Source organism: Strix aluco, chromosome 16, assembly GCF_031877795.1.
Source record: "Strix aluco isolate bStrAlu1 chromosome 16, bStrAlu1.hap1, whole genome shotgun sequence".
NCBI lineage: Eukaryota > Metazoa > Chordata > Aves > Strigiformes > Strigidae > Strix > Strix aluco.
Genome location: NC_133946.1, coordinates 2,849,841 through 2,873,600, shown reverse-complemented (window position 1 = coordinate 2,873,600; position 23,760 = coordinate 2,849,841). Strand labels below are relative to the sequence as shown.

Genomic DNA, 23,760 nt, shown 5'->3' with positions numbered 1-23,760 from the left:
ATAACAGTAGCTCTATAGAACTTAGATATTGGTTTAAAGGCTAGTTTAGTCTAAGGATTGATGAAATTGGGAAAGTAAGGCAGAAGGAGGACAAAAGGGTATGTATTGGATAAACTTACTATGCAGAGGGTGGGAGTTACACCACTTATCAAAGCTTATCAGCTTCAAAACCTGGTTTAATCCCCTACTGTAAAAAGTAGCCATTCCTAAGTGTAGTGAAAAGATCTTTCCTTGTTTTTGGCAAAGTAATTTAGGATCCAAAAATGTTTCTGCAGTCCTAAAGACAGCAAAGCATTCTATGTAGAATGAAGCAAAATGTGCAGTAGAAAATCAACACGCAATCAAGAAGTGGATTAACAGGGGAGACCCTTTTCCTACAGCATCTGCTCAGCCACAGAAAATGAGAGCTCAGGTACTCAGAGCATACCTAGGGCTCATTAGCACAGACTGCTGAGCTTTATACTATGCAAAAATGAATTATGGCTTTATTGGGACACCCTAGATTATGTAACTGCACCTTAACGGAAATGAAATAGAGCATATGATTTTCAACGTTGCCATTAGCAACAGTTCTGTTATTAATTTCAGCCTACGTTCCCCTCCTGAAACAACCACTTCATTGAAAGAAAACCCTGTGGGACAGGTAATGCAGAAGGTTGTTAATGCAAAGTGAATCAGTGTTTTTGGGATATATACTAAGACTAACAATGAACATACCTGTTTTTGCATCCCATCCTAGTAATTTTTAACAAAATCAAGAATTGTAATTCCTATAATTCCCTTTTAAAAGTTTTTTTTTTAAAACATGCATTGTCAGCTATGCAGTTACCATCCTGAAATTGTAGCTTAAACTCATATTTCCATATTCTCTGGAAAATATGGACAATATCCACATTTTGAGAAAATTCTCCACCTGATTATCTAACAGAGCGGTTTTTCTTTGTTAAAGTGAATACAAAGTTGCGAAGTATCGAATTCAGGAAAGCTTTCCTGTACAACAGAGCAGTTAAGCTGGGACTCCTGAAGCTCTGCATTACTTGCTCTCCTGAAATGGGACCTGTTCAGACAGTAACAATTCAGGACTGGATTTCAATTCTCATCTTCCCTTTCATTTTTCTTTAGGTGCACCCCAACGGTATTTCTTTGTCTATCTCAACCCCAAAATTGTGCTTATGTAATTGAGTGGATAATTTTTAAAAGCCTGGAAATTCCCACAGACTTCATATTTGGTGAACTGAAAAATACAAATGTTATATTCCCTGAAATGTCATTACCTAGTCTTGAAGAAATAAGACTTTTTAATTAAAGAAATGGCTATTTTTACAGGGAAATATTGAATTTGTATATACTATGATCAGATAATGAATTCCATTCAGGCATGTTTATGTATCTTATAATATGTGTGGTTTTATTAGCTGCCACAAAATCACTATCGTAAGCATGGAGAAGTCAAAGTAAAACAGGCACACAATCCTGGTATAATTCCACTGACTGAAGCGTATTTGTGCTACTGGCTTTAGGTATAATCTGCCTGAATCTAAGTCAGCCATAGAATTAAACAGAATTTAGTTGTCATCAAATGGTCTTTGTCTTTAATTATGGGCCTTTTTTTTCCTTCAAAATGAGGTAATTTGTGACTAAAAGCTTAACCTTTTCAAAAATGCTTTTTTTTATGAACTGGGAAATAACAGCTTCTGTGCATTTTTCATAAAAAAATCTCTGTATGTTAAAAAGAACTGCATCTCAGCACTGAGGCTTAGGGCAACTTCAGCAGACTCCTTGACTGCATCTCAAGAAAAATAGATGTGTTGCATGATGTATTACCAGCTCACGATAGTAGCCTTGCAGGTGAAATTTTGTAATGACCGTGTTAATATCTGTGGGAAACTTCTGACATGCTCCGTATAAACAAGAAATTCTGAGAAACCTGGGCAGACTCAAAGCAAGATGATTGCTTATGGAGTTAATAAAACATGCCCATTCAGAGTGCATTACAGGAGGTCACATTCACAGTTACTATAAAGCGAATGTGTTCATGAAGTTCATGAAGATGAACTCCAGAGCAAATAAAGCTGTATGTAGCTGCTTTTATCCCAGAAATATTTTATTATCACTGAGCAGACAGTTACTTCCTTTTTCTTTTAAAGTTTCTGCAAATTTCAGTAATGTGTCTATATCAGTGTCCCCTTTTCATTCAAATACATTTGTAAATCCGAGGTAGACAAAATGTCTACAAATTTTATCAACCAGGAGAAAACATGCCATATTTCAACTAATACCTATGGAAGTCCATAATGTGTTGAGCATTAATTAGCCAGGTATTTTGTGTTCATACTTTAAAGACAAGATTGGTCTTTATTTTTCTCTCAACCTGGAAAGCAAGTGTGCATTTGTATTGGGGTAAAATAGTACCTTTTTTTCCCTCTGGTCTTGTAATGTGCCTTCTGGCACATCTATTGCTGCAGTGAAACTCTTCATAAATGAGTATAGCAATCCAGCTTCTACTGAAAGCTATGCTATTGAATGATAACAATCCCACGGCATCGAAGAAGGTACTCCTCACTCATAACTTCTGTAGAATTTAAATACATGTGCTTAAAATTACAGTCATTTCCCTCTTACCTGGTAACATCTTTATAGTATTAAGTGGTTATTAGATAAAAAATCATAGTCCAGAGCTCAGAACTCTTCCTTCTTCAGCAAGTAGCCTAGTCATCATGAGTCTTGCACTCTGGCCCCAAAACAGAAGCTTTTTTTCAGGCTGTGGTAGTTTCATCAGTAGACTAGATAGCAATGTCTACCTAGACAGTCTTTCACTCAGCAGTGGGGACAGTTGCAAGACAGTTGTAAACATTAACCCCTCGATAGAAAATTGTACCTATACAAAGGTATAAACACTAGTAGAGCATTATAGCAAACACTGTCACCATTCCTAGTTTAGAAGAAAGGTTTCCGCTTTCAGAAGCGATCTTCACGCTGCCAGGCCGAAGTAAACACGTCCTTTTAGCAATGAGTGAGGTACCTAAGCCCACAAGAGGAATAGCTATAGCATCCTCTTGTCTTCAGGCTTCCTTGGGTAGACTACCTGCCTGCTCAGAGCGTGCAAGCAGATGTTTGTATCATCTCTTAAATGTTTCCTCCTAACACTGCTCTGTAACGAGATCTAACTATACAGGGTATGTAGCAACAAAGAGCCAAAATTTGAGGTTTTGAAGACTTATGATAGCCTGAAACTATTTTCATGAGCTGAAGACATCTTAGGGATGCTGAACACACACTTTTCACATCCTAAAGTGATTTCTGTGTGTCTGCATAGGGTGGAGATGGAATAAGGTCTATTTATACTAATCATAGAAGACTGATAGGCTTTTAAGAGCACCCAACTATCCCTCCAAAGCACTATATCATTCACATTTTCATAGCATTTGATTCCCCACAGAAGATATACTGTCCATTACACTTTTTCATTCTCCCCTTATCTCTTTCTCTTTCAATAACAAATCATTTTTTGAGGGAAAGGGGTGATCCTGCAGTGGAGATGCTATCTTAAAACTCAGATATGTAGGTTTGTTTCCAGAAGACATTCTATTCATCATCTGTGAATTGAGGATAATGTTGCTTTTTCTACTTTCTAAGAATCTTGTGAAAATGAGTCCACTGTGGATAGAAAGGCATTCAGATATTATGAGGATGAGTGTTGTGGACGGAATTAAGTGTTTTCTGTTCTCAAACAAATGAACAAATGCCAAGCAGTGGTGGTGTGAAATGAGTGAAATTAAGCTCTTGCTCAAAACAGGTGTTTTTCATTCCCACAGTCCATTGAATCTGACTGTGATTTTGAGGTCGGATAATACACTGTCATTTGTTTAGCTGAACTGAATCAAATCATTATTATGAAGTGCTAAGTGATCTGCACAGTAACATTTTCTAATGTTATTTGGCACACATAAAATAAAAATAGTAATAAAAATTACTCATAAAAATAACCTCCAGTACAGAAAAGATACTTATAATGTTGATTACCAAAAAGCAGCAGGAGCACGTGAAATAGTTTACATGGCCTTCCAGATCCTACTAATCTCTCTCTTATTCTAAAGGTATTCAGATGATACTTAAAACTTTTGCTGAAAGCTTTCATTACATTTTAATGGATGTTACCCTTTAAACAAGTTGTTTTAAATCCCCTTGATTGAGAAAGACTTCAAAGCAAATTCTGCTTTCAATGCTGCTATATCCCACTTTCTGTTCTTGAAGATGAGGAAATGTTTTTAATCTTCTGTAAAGTGGACAGCTGAACAATCTAATTTAGCAGTGGTTTCATACTATGGGGTTCTATTTGTTGCCATTTAATTACTTTATTCTGCGTGCGCCTTCATTTGTACATTGCAGGAACAAACGGATGTAAGTTTTTACCAACTTCAGAATGTCGGAAAGACTGTCTGTATTAGAATGACATTATCAACTTTTAAAAATCATGCTATTAGGACTTATTGGAGGACAGGACTTTCATAGGGAAGCACTTTTGAGTCAATCACCTACCCCCAGCTTGAAACACAAGCGTAGAAAGCAGATATGGAGAAAAGGATAATTGTTTGCTACTTTTGCATGTTTTAGTTTAGGCCACAGTCCCAAAAATCCTGAAGTCAATCTAAAAACTACTCTGGCTCCACTGGGCTTTTTGAGCAACATTTAACCGTGTAGAGAAGGGGTCATTCTCTTTCAGCTGGAAACCAAAACCTTGTAACTGAACTAATAACTAAAATTGAAGAAGAGTCTTCAGTAGGCTCTACAATGATTTTATACCAAGTTTTGTAAGTGATTATGACTAACCACACTTTTCAGAGGGATTTACCATGAAGACTCCTGGGAGCTTATACTAATTTGATTATTAAATCATTACTTCCTACTTAGAGGAGTAGCAGAGATGCTGCATCAACGGTAGCAAGTTCTCATAGCAAAGGGAGGCACAGGTACTCTGGTGCAGGCAGGCTGCCGAGGAGCAGGGCGCGTTGCTCCCGGGAGAGGCTGCCTGCGCACGGCGATGGGGTGCATGGGGCTGGCCCGCGGTGCAGCACGGCGCCACACGCCCTCACTCCCCTTGCAGGAGAAGTTCATACCTGTACTCTGCTGCGTGATACCGATATGCCCAAAAGAAGCTGAGCAAAAACTCAATTGCAAATTCCTAAGTATCAATTCTGTGATTTGTACTCAACGAGGAAACCCCCTTAAATGGGAAAAGGAAAGAGGGTAGCAACTTTCCTCCTGCATATCTCTGTAACAACTGACAGATAGTCCCAAATTCACTCCTTGACAACTTCCACATGCACAGAGGCATAACATAGGTTTGACAATTTTCTTCCTTTTTTTTTTCTTTTCCTATTATTCTTGGAAGAAGTGTGTATCTGACTTTACCTAAGGGATTTTCAGCAGCTCCAAGCAAGAGCATTGGTGCCCTGCCCTTTAACTTGTGCTGACCTTGTAACATTTTGACACTTCATCATTTTGCAAATGATCTTGTTTTCTTTTTCAAAACCTAACAGTTTCATTACTTGGGAATCATTGCTTCCCAGCCAAATACATAAATGATGACAAGACAACTTGCAACACACCATAGTGAAATATAATAGTTCTTTTTGCCCTATTTTGATGTGAATTTGAGAGTTTGTTTACCTCAAAAATCAAAGCAAAACTTTGGGAATATGAAGAGGAGAGAAAAATGGGTACAAATGTAATACAGCAAGTCATATGAAAATGTTAACTAAAATTCATAAAAATGATGTGGTGTTTTATGCCTCCTCTACTGTAAAGCTGTGCATTTGGGTTATTCAAGGCAGTTGGGTTATATCAACTAGTTGTATATTACTAATTCGTGAGTTTCTCTTCAGGCATTTCATATCCTCTCAGCTTCTACCATCTGCCAATAAATTACAGCTAATGAGTTCGAGTTTGGCCAGCAAATCCAAACTCTGTATCTTTTCTATAGATTGCTCTCTATCTGTAGGTTGTTCACAAGGCTGTTTGAGTTTATCACCTTCCCTTAAAAATGTGGAGGTCAGCTGGAGAGGCTGGAGGCAGAGGAAGGTCACCGCTTTTCTGGAGGAACAGCTCGAGCCTGCTCCCTGCAGGAGGCTGGAGAGATGCCGGCTGGTGGCACCACCAGCGGTGAGTGGAGCTGGGTGCCCCAGGCTGACACAAAGCCTGGCAGCCAGACCTCACACAGCAATAGCCTCACAGACCCAAGGAGGCAGCAAGCAGAGTTTACTCTATTGTTTTCCAGGATTTCATCTTCTTGACATAAACACTTGTCCAAGGAAAACTCTTTAGTGTAAAAAATATCTACTCGGGTATCTGTCTGTCTATCAGTGCCTGTAGAGTAAATATACATTGGCATTAATAGCAGTGTAGGTGTTACATTTTTAATTTTTTTTTTAAATAGAAAGATTACAAATCTGCATGATAGACATGACTGCGTAATTAGAATATCAGTCTGGAATAACAATGATTTAATTCAAGTTCTAGCTTAATTCCGTGTAATTGTCAAGGAGCTCTAGGTACCAAAAACGGGTATTTTTATTCCAGGCCCAACAGAATGCTGGATTTCGCATCTTTTGATTTTGGTTACTGTTCAGGAAGTAGCCGTGAATTCAGCTCTTGCATCTCAGTTTTCACGTCCCTTAAAAATCGGGGGATTTCGGAGTGCACCGTTTCCTTCCCTCTGCACTCACTATTAATCATAGATCATCCATTCTTGGTATCCATTTTTAATTTGAATAGCACATGTTAAAATGCTTTCAGACATGAGTGATTTGGATGTTACTGACAGAATTGCTGGCTTCTATTAGATAAGCAGTGTATTATTTTAATAAATGTAACCATCTATGTTCATAATGAACTTTCTTTAGGATGTACGATACACAGTTAGTAATTTTGAATGCAAATGTGTTCTCAAGGCAAGTAAATGAAGATATGCCTGGCTGGAGAGTCTTAGGATGTTGAAACAAGAAAAATTAAAAATTAAGGCAAATTCCATTGGCAGAGAAAGACAAGTAATGACTTTTAACTTCAGACTTTTAACTTTTTTCATTTAATCAATTTCCTTTTAAGTCACTTTGAGGGGAAAGCTGTGCCTTCCACTTTTGAAGACATGGAGGTAGGAAGAAGGTTGCCATAGGTGAACCTGGATGTGATGCAGATCTCCTGCACAGAGCGTATCTCTGCTCGGTTCTGCCCAGCCCAGCATGGCAGCTGGGAGAGGGTTGTGCGGCAGCTCAGCCTGCTGCCGCTTGCCCAGGGCCTGTCCCGGTGAATGCACCCGCTGGCATAGCTCTGCTGCGTGCTGTTTGATTGCTCCCTTTCATCGTCATTCTCTTTATTCTAACTATATTAGTAGTATGGGAGTTTGAATAAATCCTTTTATACTTACTTGCCTTTATAGAGTCAGACTTTCAGCTATCTTAGCTGACATAGTCTACTATTGATACAGTAAAGGCTTTGGCCAAGCATCTGTATTTATAAAAAGGATTGTTAAGAAGTAGCTTATCCATCCACTTGGGTTGAGGGAGAGATTATATCACATATGTATTCCTGAGGCTGAAAAGCTTGTGTGTTACAGAGAGGGCCCATCAGCACTATAATTACCTTGCTTGGGTAAAAGAGTCAGTCAGAAAATATTGAGAGTGGTAGAAACAAGCAGTAAAAATAGTTTTCTTTAAACAGGGGGTGTATATGGACTAGAGCTAGTCTGAGGTATGAGAACTATTGCTATCAAGCAGGAAATGGCACTATTATCACTAACTGAAAGGTCAGCTCTGTTGGAAGTGCCAATTACTGGTAATGTATGAGGTGGGTTTCTTAGTCTAATTGGGAAATATTTTTAGAAGACAGTAGAAAGCATGTGAGCGAGTTGTGAACTTTATGTTACTCTAGGCAAATTACCGGGGTGGATTCCAAAGGGACATGGCGAAAATGCTTCTAAAAAAGTGTGATAGATGTCTTTTGGGCATCAGAGCCTTGTTAATAGTCTCTTGCCTTTGTCCTGGGTTTATTGTACCAATATAAAGTTTAAAACTGCTGATGCAGGAATTCTTACAGAGTAGTAAATAATCTTTGTACAATGTTTTGATGCTGTATGGGCTTCCACAGGTGTCTGTTATATTTAAACTTATAATTTTCATGTGCGTAAATGGAGAGCAAAGAGGAAGTGCTATCAATGGCTCTACTTGTATCCACCATGGACTCTACATCCTTACATATATGAGAATAATAAATAATATATCATACATACTCACAGGGTGTGTTAGATTGCCTAGAGCAGCAGCCTCTAGTTTTTGTCTGCCTCTTGGCCCATAGATCTGTAACGTATTAAAAGCAATTTTTCTGTCCTTGTTTTTTTTAACCTGGTAAATTCCTCTGGCCACAAGGATTGTCAGAGCATCACAAATTCAACAGCCCGAGGTACACATTTTGCCAATAAACTACTATGTGTGGAATAACAGCCCAGGATACAGCAGAGTTATCTTTCTGTTATAGAGTTACCAGAACAAACTCAGTTTGGTCATACTGTTTTCAGGTATTTCCCCAATGCAGATATCTTCTCCTTATTTATACCTGTCATCACTGTGCACCACTCTGAAAGCTTTCCCTTCAGCTCAAGAAGCAAAAATAACATGGTCTTTGAACTGCTGCTGGTGTTTTAAGCTCACTTCAGTTCCTGCGGAAGAGAAAGAGACTGGCCAAGGTCTGACTGCCTTTGCTTGCTGCTCTTGCCTCTTGCCTTCATAGAGGCTCCTTGATACCTTCAAACCCTGTGCAGCTGAGGACACGAGGTGCCCAGATAACAGAAAGGACAAAGCATATTTCTCATAGTCAGAGTATGGAGGCAGTTTGATCTAGTTACTCTTACTTTTTTTGCTGTAAATCATATTACTCTCATTGTAAAATTGTCCCAATCACTTTCTTGTTTTGTCTCTTTTCACAGAGCGATGAGGTTTTAACAGTCATCAAGGCAAAAGCACAGTGGCCTGCCTGGCAACCTCTAAATGTGTAAGTAAGTAGGGAATAGTGTGTCTCAATAGCCTTGTGTTGAGGGTTGGCTAATGGGCCACTCTAAACTCATATAATCTCATATAATCATTCACTCTTGTAAAGAAATAATCTAAAAATATTTTGATAGATGGGTTTTTAATCTTTTTTTTTTCCCTGTTTCTCCCCTTCTGCTTTAGCATCTCTTAATTTTTTTACATGCTTTGGTTCACTGTTACAGCAGAAGCATTGTCCCGTGGAGTTTGTACCTTCATTGAACAATGACGTTTATTCAATGCTTGCTCAAATGTATGTTGGACTATTCTACATGTAGTACGTTTTAGCATCCTGTGTCACACACGGTGACAATTCACCGTGTCAATACAGCAAATCCTCAGTCTACCAGCAGAAAACTCTTAAAGGACTAATTCTTTGAAATGCTTATGTGAAACACTCTATGATAGCATCCTGATCCTGACGATAGTATAACCATGGTTGTTTTATGAAGTGAGACAGGAAACTAGCTTCCCAGGATCCTAACGCTGGGCTCTCTGGCACTTAGCAGAAAAGGGGACAAAAACTCGAATTTACTGGTAGCCTTTTGAGGGGGGTGGGGGGTCTTGGGGGAGCTGGTTCCTGCATAGCTTATCTGTGCTTGGCCCAAAGTTCATACTAATTATCCAAGCCCAAACAAGTGAGACTTACAAGAAGTGACTAAAGATGAGAACCCAGTATAAAGGGTCACACCATTAGCTGAGAGTCAAATGAAGTCCTTGGACAGGCAGGGCAATTTGTGTACTGCAAGACTGTAGGGACCACATAGTCCTGTTTCCTCTGTAAAAAGTATAAGGGAAGCAGTTAATGGAACAATGTGTCTGGTTTGTCTGTATTTCAGAAAGTATGTGAAAATTTGGAGGTTAGTCAGAAAAAAGCTGCGAAAGCGTTCCGTTTTCAGAAAACATCCCCTACCATAAGAGGCTTAGAAACTCTTAAGCAGCTTAGGACTTAAGCTATTCAGTTTATCTCCTGCCCCCCCGGGAAAAAAAAAAAAAAAAAGGTTAGGAGGTGAGCACAGCTTAAATAGTGAAAAGATTTCTGATAGCTGATCCCTCTTTAATCTAGAAAAAAACCCCCATGAAATCCCTCGTAGCATGGAAGCTAAGGAAATTCGTGACAAGGAAATTCTCAGTAAAGGTATGGGAAAAGGCTTTAACAGTGTGACTAACCTTCAGAGCAGCTTACCTGAACATGAGATGGATTTTCCGTCACTTGAATATATTTTAACCCTGAGACAGAGTTGTAGGCTCTGCACAGGAATTGTGGGTTAGGCTTTTTTTGGCTGGTGTTATGCAAGTGGTCAGTCAAGGTGACAGTAATGGCATTCTTTATTTATGGTCTTGTTCTCTGAAATTTTCAGTATTTGGATTTGGTAGTGTTTCCCATGTAGTAGCTGTGCATAGCATCTTTTTCCTTGCTGTCTTTTTTTTCCTATTCACTCTAAATTAGCACTTTAAAATGGAACCTTTTGTCTACGTCTCTGTTCTACTACAGTGAGGTCTCTGAAGCAAGTCATTTATTTTTCATTCCAATTTCAGTTACTTTTCTAAAGCAACATTTACGTATGATGTTTCTGCATCAAAGTGAACAATAGTACTAGGAATTGACTGCTCTGGGTGCTTGGAAGGCTTTGGCATTGACAGGAGAGTGCATTTGTACTTTGTTCACAGAAAGATGGAGACAGAATCTCCCACTCTAGTCCCAATCCATCATCTTTCAAATACACTGTATATATTACATAACAAAAATCAAAGCTAATTAAAGTATGTTGCCCCTTGTCATAATAGCTGGTTTAATACAGCACTGAGAAACTTCACAAAAAGAGTGAACAACTTCAGATACTTTCTAGGCATATTCTTTCACAGACATGCCTGCAAATGGTTTTGCAACATCCTCCAGATGTTCTTCCAGTCCATTCTTACCTTTTCTGTGTGGTAATCCTTACCTTTTGGTAACATCAAAAAGAACAAATCTCGGGATTTGTGCTTTCAAATGCTGTGCAAGGGTTACCCTACAAATGTTCCTTCACTTTACAGGTAGCGTTAGATTTTTGTATTTCAAAATAATTTTTTATCATATTTTGCCATGACGTCCTTCTTTCTGATTCCCTTTAAAAATATGATCTAAACTTCAAAAGAAGACAAAATTTTCAATAGCCATTAACTTCTGGTGTTAATTTCCCGTTTGCTGTTATGGATAGTCCTTCTTGGAATTTAGATTAGAGTTGTGCAAGTATTGTATAATGACTCCTCAGGATAAACATTTGGTCTATTATTATGCATAACACAACCATCTTACTAATCAAGAATTGACTAAAAGTCAGGAATAACCTTCTTTTGCATAATCATTAGTTATATATCTGATGTATAATACGGTGTGATAGTGGTGCCAAAGTGGCATTACAATGCATCATAATAAGCACAGCCTAAAAACCTTCCTGAATGTGTTTTACAACAATTATAAAATGCAGAATACTAGTGACCCAATTTATGGAGTCCTAAAGTGTGAAAAGTTGGCAAATTCAGCCTGCTTCATAGTCTATCTCCCGATTCCGTAGAGTGATTTTTATTGCTAACCCTATTCGAGTTACAGTACCAAGTTAGTTACGGCAATTACACTTAAACTCAGAGGAAGGAGGGGAACAATTACCTCCAAAACTTGTGAGACTGTTTATCTATTTGCATGGTGTTGTGGACACTCTGGGATGAGGCACTGCGGGCACCAGGCTGACAGCCCAGGTGAATGCGGTATCTGAGAGTAACAACCCCCAGCTACTGGGGCTGGCGCACAGGGACATTCACAGAGGTGGGGGCATGTCACGGAGGGGAGACTTACAGGCTTGGTATTTGGTCATTGCAGGCAGCAGCTCAGTCAGACCCAGCCCCTTCAGGGAAAACCTGAGAGAAAAGAAAGCAGATGGGAGCATGGACTGAGGCTCAGCACAGCCCTGGGCACCAGCCCTGCTGTCCACGCAGGGTCTTCCCCAGGCAGCCGGGACAGGCACTGTGCCTGCCCCTGGGGCTGCCAGCTCCTCTCCCATCTTTCCAGAACAGCGAGGGAGACAGCAGCACCTCCTCTCCTTACAGAGGCTGTAGCAAGGCAGGCCACTAATCTTTGCCCACATCTTGAGCAGTTGGTGAGCCCTTGCATTGCCACTCTGGTCACCTGTAATAACGTGTGAGAGGAAGGTCTTGGCCAGGCATCTCTCCCGGATACTCTGTCGATGCCGGTCAATGAGGCTGTGACTCCTGAGGCCAGTCATACCTCATTAAGTAATGTTTCAAGCTCTGTAGAGACTGAGGTCATGAAGTGTGTAAGTCTGTGTCTAAATCTGACAGTGATGCTGAAAGCCTTTGGTTCATGACACCAGAGATAAGAAGAGAAGTATAACTGGGAGCTTTTCTTCTGCTTATGGGACAAGAAAATAGAGACTTCTCAGTGCAGATCCAGAGGGCACAAAGTGCCTCCCCAGGGAGAGTTCTTTGGCTTCAGATGTGAGTTCAGATACCAGAAATTACAGTGGGGGCTGAGACAAGTTGCCAGCCCTAAGCAGGGAAGGATACAATGACGCTAAGTAATTTTCCGAATTGCTTTCTGTTAATTACAAGTAAGGCTAATACACTTTAACATATTGTCATCTTCCAGTACAATATAATGCTGAGGAAACTATATCTTGCCATACTTCACTGGTTTTTATCATTCTTCTCTTCAGTTCCTATATGTGCCCGCTCTTTGTCACATCTTCATTATCTTCCATTCAGTTTCTTATCCAGGGCATCAGCATGCAAAAAACTCTCTTGAGTTGGTTGTTACATGCAGGAGACAGTTTTGGGTAATCTTTGTAAACTAGTTTTATGGTTGCCCAACTGAGAGCGCAATATTGGTAGCATGAGAAGGCGTGCCTGAGGAGGAGTGCCAGACCAAGTAATAAAACATTTTGCTGTTGCTTATGTTTGTATTACCAAGTTGTGTATCTGAAATTCTGACTTTAAAGTACTCGCAGGGAATGCATTCTTCCTCCAGTATAATGGTATCAGTATACAGCATGCTGTCAAATGAAAGTAGTTTTTCTTATCTTACTTGTATAAACAAGAGCACAGCTCATTGCTCCCTTCCTCTCAGCTGTGTTTCAAGCAGAATCAAATTTTACTTTCATACTCATCTGCAAATCATTGGCCTTTGGCAGTTTGGAGGATAAAATACAGCAAATACAGACAGTACAACTGGCATCCAAATCTGCATATCCAGCACCTGTAAAATAATCAAGCCATGACAGAAGAATTTAGGGATAAACAAGGCAAGACTTTTAAAGATAGTATGCATCAAGTTCCACAAGAGCTAATACCTTGAAAAATCTTGAATTCCCTTCCCCCAAATATATACGGCTTTTTTTTTGGCTATATTAATTATGCTTTTATTTAAAATCCAGACATCTCTATTGTGACACCCCCCTTTTCATTCAACAAGCACTTTAATCTAAGTAAAAGCTTCCCAGGATAATCAACCAGAAGAGAATAAACACAAATCCTGATCAATTAGTCCCACTCTATGCTGTGAGTTACAGGTCAGTTACAAGAAGAAAAATGGGACCCTTTGGGGAGGTGGAGGGAGAATCAGTTGCTGGGTGCAGAAGAAGCTGTCAGTTCCACATCGTGGCATGAGCTGGATTGTCATTAACGTGGTGAAATCCAGGCCAGGCAGTATTGTCAGGGCACTTGCTGTTTTTACAGCTGCTTGCTTTTTCACAGTCATTATGTCCTCTGTGATTCCTCACCATCAGGGAAAGACATTATCATGTGTGTCTCTTTCTTTTGTACAACAGCATGTTTGTCATGATGGTTGGGGAGTAGGAGAAAGCAAATTCTTCAGGTGGATCTCTGGTTTTTCAAAATGGCAGGACCTCCAAGCCAAGATACCGCATCAGAACAAGGAATATTGTTTCACCACATAGTTCTTAGATCTCTGGAAAAAAGAGTGGAATTGAAAATGGAAACTCCTGTTGGACAGGAGTGACACATTAATAGACATCTCTGTGGGTAGTTTCTGACATTTCAAAAATATGTCCAGTGTAAGCATACAGCTCGCTCTTAACATAAGCAAGAGGAGAAGTATTTGAATGGTAACTCTTGTGTCTAATCACTTTTTTGTAGTTCCTGTAAACCAGGAAAGCAACACTGTGGAATGTGGACTTCCACGTACACATAGCCTAACACTGATAAATACAAACATGGGTCAGAGATAGGATGGAAATTATTCTCCAGTATGTCATGTATTCAATTATTAAACACTTAGACCTTATAAAGTGTTAAATACCAGTACAGATAGTGTGTCTTTCCAGGTATTTTAATGTGTTTGTTCTGGCTTTTCCTGATACATAAAAAAGCAATATTGATTTGGGGGGAAAAAAAATTAATTGAAAAAGTAGCTTTAACTTTCTGTCCTAAAGTCTTTAAGATTCTAAAAAACTGGCAAGATGACCTCACTTCTCCGCATAAATTAGCTGCCTGTTTCCCGTTCCTTTCCTGCCAGAGTTTTAGTCTGCAGCCCTAGTTAGAAGAAAAAATATGTTTGGATAGGGCTCTCCAGAAGTATGATTGTAATTACTACTAAGTACATCATGTGTTTTCTAATTATTATTTTTTTTTTTTTCATTATTTTAGGTTTAGTAGGTCAACCTATAGACTATATATTTCAATGAAAAAAATCAAGATATTTTATCTAGAAAAACAGCATAGTGAGAGTACCTGACATTAAAAGGTTTCTGAAATATTCACAAGCATTACTTTTCATATTCCTCTCTCAATTATTTTTTTCTTCTATGCAAAAACATCACTGTTTTCCAACCTTTTTACCTTCTCGGTACATTCTTAGTTACAACCAATGCACATCGAAGTGCTAGGCATTTTGATTTATTATAATTCTCAACTATTTGAAGTTTGGAAAATTGTCCTCTCCTTCCTTATGTCTCTCCTGTTTCCATTTCATCCCCTGTGTCATTTGTGTGAGTAGTCATGGTCCTGTGGTTTTCCTGTGCCTCTTGAATGTGTGCAGAGCTTACTCTTCTTGTCCATTTAAGCAACTCTTCTCCATTTGTTTGGAGATTACCTGAAAACACTCCAGTAAGCATTTGAAAGTGAAGCTTAGCAGAAAAGGAGGCCTATTCCTTTTTGTTTCAGATGAATAGAACTATTTAGTCCAAATAGTTTATAAGTTAGTGTGGTTACCTCATCATCCCCTTCAAATTATCCCATCAATCCCCTTCCATTTCAAGTTTTACATATCTTTGATATATTTTCTCTGACTATAAAGATATTAGGGCTGTTTTTCCTGGCTTGCAAGGAGGATATCAGAAAATGCGACAGGATATTCCTAAGTATGGTTTTCAGCATTGAGATAGATAATGTGACTAAACTGGGCAACAAAGTAAACTGTTCCAGAAATCAAACGAAGAGTATTCTGTAGAAAGGTGATGGGAAATGCAAAAATGCTCTGATCCAAAATATGTTTGAGTTGATGGAGCACACTAGCTGGAGAAAAAAAATGCTGACATACTCTTTTGCATCTTCCTTTATTCTTGAGTGAAAGCTCTTTCAATCTTTGCTTTCTTCCAGAATTCTTCTACCACAATTTGAGCAAAAAAAATTTGTTGTATGTTTTCATCCTGCAGTGAATTTGCTATGACCAATGAGTCTTCATTACAGCATTTGGGAATTGAAAGCCAAGCCACAGATGAGTAGGGAATTTCATCTATTTGGTGTTTCAGTGTTTGCTTGTTTCTCGATTTACCTCTGTTTTGCTTACAGTTTTTACTTTTTGCTTTTTTTACTTTAATCTTCTGCTATTCTTGTGCCCACAAAACTTCTCTTCCTTAAAGTAGCCTCCATGTTTAGATCACTGAATGATTATTATATGTTGTTAGTTGGAGAACGACTTAAGTCAGAAATGAAACTCTTCACTGTATTCTGAAATGTAATAAAATAACTCCCTCTCCTTATTTTATGCTTCATTGTTAAAGATCTCAATTTATCGTGTCTGATATTCTACTCTTTACAACTCACACAGTCTTAATGTTGTGTTTTCTCACTGATAAATATCCTTGTGTAAAACTACCCAAGGTTATGTATACAGTTGAATACTTAAAAGAAGTCTTCATCAGTGAAAACAGCTTTAATAATAATTTGTGACTCCATTAATGTTACTGGTATTATCTAATCAATTCCATCAGATGGCAGAGAGCTGAAACATAAACATTATCCATGTAAACATGATGTGTTACTGAACCTCTCTGTTGACCTTCTCACATGTCGCAACTTTTGTGAGCTTCACAGAAAGGGTAATTTACAAAAGGACACTGGAAGGCATTTAGGCAACCATTTGCTGTAAACACATAATTCTCAAACTTTCAGTTCTTGAAGGGTTTACATGCTTAAATAGCTATCAGTAACATCACTAAATGCATAAAAATAATCCCAACTTTCAATGTTCCCAAAGCTCACTACATTTTTGCAGGGGTGAGGGCACCTCCATTAGGCAACAGATCACAACTAAACCGTATTAAGTGCCATAGTTTAGTTGTTGTCCTGCCTGTTTTATCAGTGAGGGCCTGATCTTCACGCACAACTTTTAAGTCAGCCACACACCCACACGGCCAGCAATATGGAGAAGAATCTCCTGGTACTCAGAAGGTCTAGGTTTAATTCTCCTTTCCTCCTGACGAGATTTGAATGGTAACGCCTACCTCTGAATGTGAAATTCAAATAGCAACCTACACAGTGAGAGCCCTTTACTATCACATATCATGTTCTTCTAGCTCAAGCCTTGCTGTTTTGCATGGAATAATTAAGTATTTATTAGCCAGAGAAAGAAAGCAATCACTAGGATTTCCTCCTCAAGAAAAGGGAGGAGAGGCAGAAGAGTTCTCTGAAGGAGATTATTCTCTAAAATGTTTGGTAAACAGTGAGTTAACCAGCTTTGTAAGTTGGGGAAGGGATATGTGTGGAACAAGTACAAATCAGCTGCATGTTCTCGTTAATTAGAAATCACTCTGTCTTTCTTTTGTGGCACTTATGCAATGATAGCTTTTTCAGTTCCCTGGCTGCCTTGGAAGAAAGACTGTTTCTGGCCAACAAAAATATTTTGTTCTACTTCCAGGTTTTTAGCACTTTTTTTTGAAACACCTTCACATTTCTTAAAATAGAATGCATGAATTAGGTAATTTTTGAAAAGAAAACAGATTTGTCTCCTTTTTTAACTGATAATTACTGAATTCAATTTAAGAAACAATGTTTCTGTTCACTCAAAAATGCACTTTTAAGTAAATGATAATTTATTTAGATCTAGTTGAAATTGATTTTTATTACTTGCTTAATTTCTCTGTGCTGGAAATAGGACAAAATTACATACATTTACATTACATTCATAATAAATGGCTAGTTTTTTAGAATGATGACTTCAAGTAGACATTTCCTTTTGTGTTGTCCTATAAGATTAATATGTTATTTGAGGAATCTTTTTGAGATTTTTCTGAAAATCTTTCAGAAGTAATCTCTTTTAGAATTTATGTAATTGATCTTTATAGCTATCTTTCTGGAGAATTTGAGAAATTTACCTACTCATCTGTGTGAATTATCTACTTCTAAGCTGCATATGTGAATAAAAAGTACGTGCACATGTGCCACAACTAATGCTGGCACTTTTCCTTTAATAAGACCTATATTAAAAATATTTATAGGCTATATTCAAAACCACTACCTTGTTGTGCTACCTACATTTGGAGTAATTTGTTTTGGAGAGCTTAATGCAGAGACTGTTGGAGGAAAAAGAAACAGAGGAGCAGTGTAGCTTCATGGCCTAGATCAGTGATCTTACTTGTTGCCTCTGATTTTGGTAAGAACAAGCGTCAACAACTTGCTTATTCCCTTATATCATGTTTTAATTTTAGGATGGTTCACTGCAGTAAATTATATAAATATTAGCATTGAAATAATTAATATATACCAGCTAAAATAATTAGTATATACCAGCTACATTTTTTAAGGCATTTGAGATTGGGTTGGTATGTTCTAGAATCATGTGTGACAGCAGCACAGGTGTGAACCAGCCAGAACAAAAAGAGCAGCAAAGCTGCAGTTATGCAGCCTTCAGACAAGGTTAGCCCCAACATGTGTCCAGGCTCCCCAACACAAACTCACAATAGCACCTTTGTTGCCAAGTCTTGCATCAGCTGCTGCTTGAATGCACCAAAATAAAACCACCTCAATCGCCTATATGCCATAATTGCACCTTAAATGCTTTCATTTTCTGTAGGGAATGCTACACTTTTGTTAGGGTCACAAAGTACATGACTTGTTGCAAGCCAATAGTGTTTGTTTAACTGTTTAGGAAATCCACATAACCAAAATATGGTCCATTTAGTCGTGTCATTATGAAATTAAGCCGCCTGTTTGCACAGCTGTTATCCCGGGGATGCTCTGGGCCAGCGAGAGGCTGTGCTGCTTGCTGCAGGGCTCGTTAATGTGCTGCCACCACCCTGCTCAGGGTGGACACCCCCATGCACCAAAGCCCAGCAGAAATCCTCTCAGTCTCTTTTCCTTTGGAGCCGGATGTTTCCTGTGTCTAACTCAGAATCCCAATAGCAGCGCCAAACGCTGTGATCTACTAAACCTGTATTACTCAGCATTGAGAGGGGAAGATTCAAATCAATGCACCTTTCAGCTTTGGTAAGAGAGAGGATTTAGATAAAAAAGAATGAAATGCCCGGAGCCCTAGAGACTACAGACCTGACAACGTCTGTAAGTTAATTCTGTCAACTAGGCTTCCTGGAGCATCTTATTAAGCGTTGATAGAATTATTCACAAGCACCACACCAAACTTCTCATAGCATACAAACTAAAATTCATTGAAATGTACCTATTAATTTTCTTTAATCAACTTTAATAGAGAAGACAAGGGTTTGAATTTTGCAGTCATTCCAGTTCCTATTCATCCATTTAAAATATTTGATATGAAATGAAACTTTACCTCTAGTTCTTTTAAAATATTACGTATTCACAAAAGTTTTGGTTTGTGTGATGTCTAGGTGAGTACATTCTGAGATTAGTTGCTCTTTTTCAGTTGATGTAACTCCTTTGCTGTCCCATTAAGAATGCTGAAAAGATTTCCTGTTCTACCATGCAATGCACTGCCATAAATAGCTGATATTGGTATCAGAATGTAATTTATAAAAATATACATTAGAAATAAGAAAATTATTCAGTTGCCTAATTAATCAAGTCCTCAGACTACCCAGCTGAGAATTAAAAACCAGACATGTTTGAACACACATACTTGTATTTGGGTTTAACTGGCATTCTGAATGGCAAAATAGACTGAACTGCAATTAACCAGCTGTAATGGGCATAGTTTAAATTTTATTTGTTGTTTTCTCCAAAGTCATAAGAAAAGCTCATATCATAGTTCTTTAATCATCTATCTACTGTATATCATTAACATTTGATTATACAAATTGCTTATAAACACTGTTCCACCTAATGATTTGAAAAATAAATCACGCATGTATAATTTCACCTAGTGTGACTAAGAGTCAGCAGAGGGTTATATAAAAATAAGGAAGCTTATTATTTATTGCTACTTTTTATATTCCTTATAATGCTAATTTTTCTTGCATACTTGTTAGACATTTCCTCCTAATTGAATGCTGCATTTATCTTCCACTTCCTCTGTACTTTTCAGAAAGTAAGCTTCAGATATTGTCTCACTTAACAAGTTTACATATCCTTCCATAGCTGCATTTAACCCCCGGATCGCCTTATGATGCACATGTGGTTGCATTACCTGTAAGTTTTTTTTAACAGAGAAAAGTGAGTGTAATTAACTCTCTTGTTATAAAAGTGTACTATAAAGCCAAGCAGCTGTAAATCTTTTGGTAAGGAAAGGGTGTAGACATATGAAGACTGGGACATTATTTAAATTAAAAGAAAATAATGTAGGTCACATGGGCAACTATTTGCTATACTGTGGGTGCAACCCGGTGACTTCAGAACATTTATGATATGGTGGAACTTTGGTGACTCTATGTTTAGGGAGCTGGGGTGTGGAAAGCACACACTGAGGAATTCACAGTCCTGTTCTAAAAAAAACATGTTATTTTGGACACTAATAATGTTTTAATGTTACAAGAGATTTTTAAAAGACATTTTCTTTCCTTTAATCCAGTAGCAGGACTGTGAATAGTATGGCCCTTGCAGAATATATAAAATACATTATAAAATTAATAGCAGTACTACTGCAGAAGACACAAAGCAGTACTGTAAGGCTGCACAGAGACATGATCTTTACTCCCAAAGTTCAATATTCCTTCAATTTTAGATTATTTTCTTTAAAATAATCAATTAATATTTATACTATAGATAAATTCTGTCAGTGTGCATCATAATGCCATCAATGTTAGTTGATTTACTCCAAAGCTAAGGTGCAAATAATTTCATCGGTGTGTAACCATCCATTTAGTATACAGGACAATTTCATACATTTGACTTTCCTCATGTGAGTAGTTACACAAATATGATTTGTGAGAGTACAGTCTCTCTCTGTACACTAAAGTGGATAGCAAAAACAGTTCAAAAGAATAACTGATTAAAAAAGAAATGTAAATAACTATTGTGCTAAGACAGTGTCAGTTGTTGCCTGGAGCAAACCCTAATGACCATTTTAGGGATTCTTGGGCAGAAAAATAGCTTACTTTGTTAACTGCAGCTAATAGGTTACAAAATCAACAGATCTTTGACCACACTAGTGTGAACATCACTTGGCTATCACATAGGTGGAAAGTCAGCCATAAAAACCAAACAAGTCATTGCCATTATAACATGAACATTACTGTACCTGAAGTACACTGAATTCACAATAACATGATTTTCAATCAATAACAGCTGCATCCAGGAAAATAAAACTTCCAGCAAAGAAATAATTAAATTTCTACAAGCCTGTCTCATTGATAACAAGTCATCATGAACAACTGAAAATAAAAGGATATAAAATTGCTAGTAGCTAAAGCATGAAGAATTGGAACAAGAAATAGGCTGATGAACTGTCTGAGTTACAAATTTATTGTCAGTGACTTGCCATTGTAATGAAGTGGGATGAGTGAAATGTGGTTATATTTGACATCTCACTGGATCTATGTTATCCTAAAAGAAACTATATGAGTTTTTTGCTGAAGAATTATGATGTGCTTTTCTCTTGACAAATGATTTGATTTAAATTTTGAGATGCTTGAAAGTATTTTTTAAATCCCAAAGTGGCTCGCTCCAAGTACAGATTGAGTTTTGTAAGACTAAAAGTTGTAATGTTGTGTTGTATGGCCCATATTTTGCCTTAAATAGGCACTCTGGGAATATTTTTAAAGGATTTTGTGTGAGGTATGTCTTGTCTAAACTTAAAACCCTACTTTAATTCTATGGTGAAAGCATTAGAGTCTCTCTATAGCATATGTATTTATAACCATGAAGAGTCTTCATAATGAATAGCTACCCAAGCTGTCTACATCTGTAAGAAATGCACTGCAATAGGAGCAGATCTGTAGTGTGAAACAGTGCTGAGGAAGTGACAAATCTGGGGGATGGGAGATCACTTTGGATGGCTGCTGCGCTGGTCGCAGCGAGGGTGGTTGCCTGCTGGCAGCAGAAGTGCAGGGAAAAAGCTCCAGGCTAGATTGATCGTAAAGAAATCAGGTCTGCACTCTAAGATTGCTCTGGGATATGAACCAAAGCACAATGGGAAATTCACCTCAGAAATGCATCTCCAATCTCAACTAAAACACCCATATATACTTGTCCCTCTGCGCTCATACGGATGCTGCGCAGTGTCATTACACATTACAATTCATTGCTGGCACAGAATAGTAGAAAGTGATTTCAGGGTTTGCCTGAACAGAGAGAAATACCATGCTCAATCATTTTCTTGTCTGAGTGAATTTGACCAATGGATTCATTTTTCTAACAGATGCAAAATGCAGGAAGTATCAATTATACTTCACCTTGTAGGTGAATACACCTACAATACCTTGTTTTCAATTGGTTTAATTTCACCACATGTTAAATATTCAGATTGAAATTTTCATGCCAAGTTAGAGGAAAATACAATGTTTTACTTATGTTTGGAATGTTATAAGAGCTGTTTAACTATGATGGTCTTCTATTGCCATCTTTCGGAAAAATGACTCGATGATCAATGAGTTGAAAAACTCGTCCATGTCTGACCAAGTTTAATGAAGGTACAGAGATCTCAGTATTCCTGTGATCACTTGTTAACATCTGGTAGCTCATTATTTCTTCAGAAACTGACCTTATTTGAGATGCCATGTAAAGCATAAACGGATGAGCAAAAATTTTGCAAAAGCCGTAGTGGAAGCCAGTGAAATGCAGTGAGAACAAAATCAGAATGCAGAGCTCAGACTAATGAGGGAAATATTTTTGGATTGAAGCCTTTTGGAATGCAAAACAATTTTTAATAGTTAAAAGTGAGATATTTTGGTGAAACTGCAGGAAGAAGTGGAGGAAAGCAGCACATATGAATTGGCAGTTGCACACTATATCATGGCCAACGGTAATGTTCTTTGTAAGAAGTAATCAGGACCTGAGTTTATATAACACATAGATGTAAACGTGAAACATTCATTCTTTAGTGATTCCACAGTAAATGATATTTTCCTTAAATTAATTACAAGTAAAAAAATTATCTTGAAGTCCTAAAACACCTAAAAATGATCAAATTGCAACTTATTTTCTTAGAAAGTAACTTCTTTAAAATAAAAGCTTTCATAGGAAGTATAACAAAAGCAAAAAGAAGCCATCTCTCAGAGGAAAAACACATTATTTGTAGAAGAAATGCAAGCCCATCAATTAAATATCTTCGTCAGATTTATGTGCTCAATTTTTTGGATGAGATCTCTTGTCATAGTCCTATATGGAAAAAATGCCTTCTCACAGAGTATGTGTTATGCAGTGATGATGAAAATGTTTTGTCGTTAAAAATCTGGGGTTTCATGGTCAACTGCTCACAAGGCAACAGGTATGTAGTTTTAATAATTAATATTTCTGGGTTTAGACTTTTAAAAAATCTAGTTAGTCATAAGCTGTGGTAGCAACAATAAATTCTTGCAGAACGTTCTAGGCATTCTTTGGTATCTACTACTGCAAAGAGATATAGCCATAAAAAATGAAAACACCATGCTCTGATAGCTCTGTGCTTTTTAAGTGTAATATTTTACTAGCATGGAAGGACTATTTGCGTCTTATAGGTAAAAGACATATTAACTTGAGTAGTTTGATGACATCCATCCCAGGAATAGAATATGATGATAGCCTGCAAAGATTTCTGTTGCTTCCACCCACCCCCAAATATAGTGTTCTGTATAGTATGTATTTTTATTCCCGCATGGCAACACTTTATTTCGATAATGCCACTACGGCATGTGTGTCTTTACTTACTATTTCTGTAAATCTCTGGAGTGTTTTTTTTCCCCACAAATCCTTATCTCTCTTGTTGTCTCCCACTGTCACATTGTGCTGTCTATTCTAAAATGGGGTAAAAGCCAATATCTGTCAATCCAGATGTAAATGAAGTTTCCTTCCAGAAAATGACAGTATAGTACTAGAAAACATTTTCAAAGTTTGGAGAAGG

General features: G+C 37.8%; 1 protein-coding gene across 2 annotated transcripts in view; it reads left to right on the top strand.

Moving 5' to 3' along the window:
- The window catches only part of SPON1 (spondin 1), a 360,535-nt gene that overhangs the window by 311,865 nt on the left and 24,910 nt on the right, over positions 1-23,760 (top strand). For both annotated transcript variants that reach the window (XM_074842053.1, XM_074842052.1), the window contains exon 7: positions 8,978-9,042. In XM_074842053.1, coding sequence (XP_074698154.1) covers positions 8,978-9,042 — 65 coding nt within the window. The remainder of the gene's footprint in view (positions 1-8,977; positions 9,043-23,760) is intronic.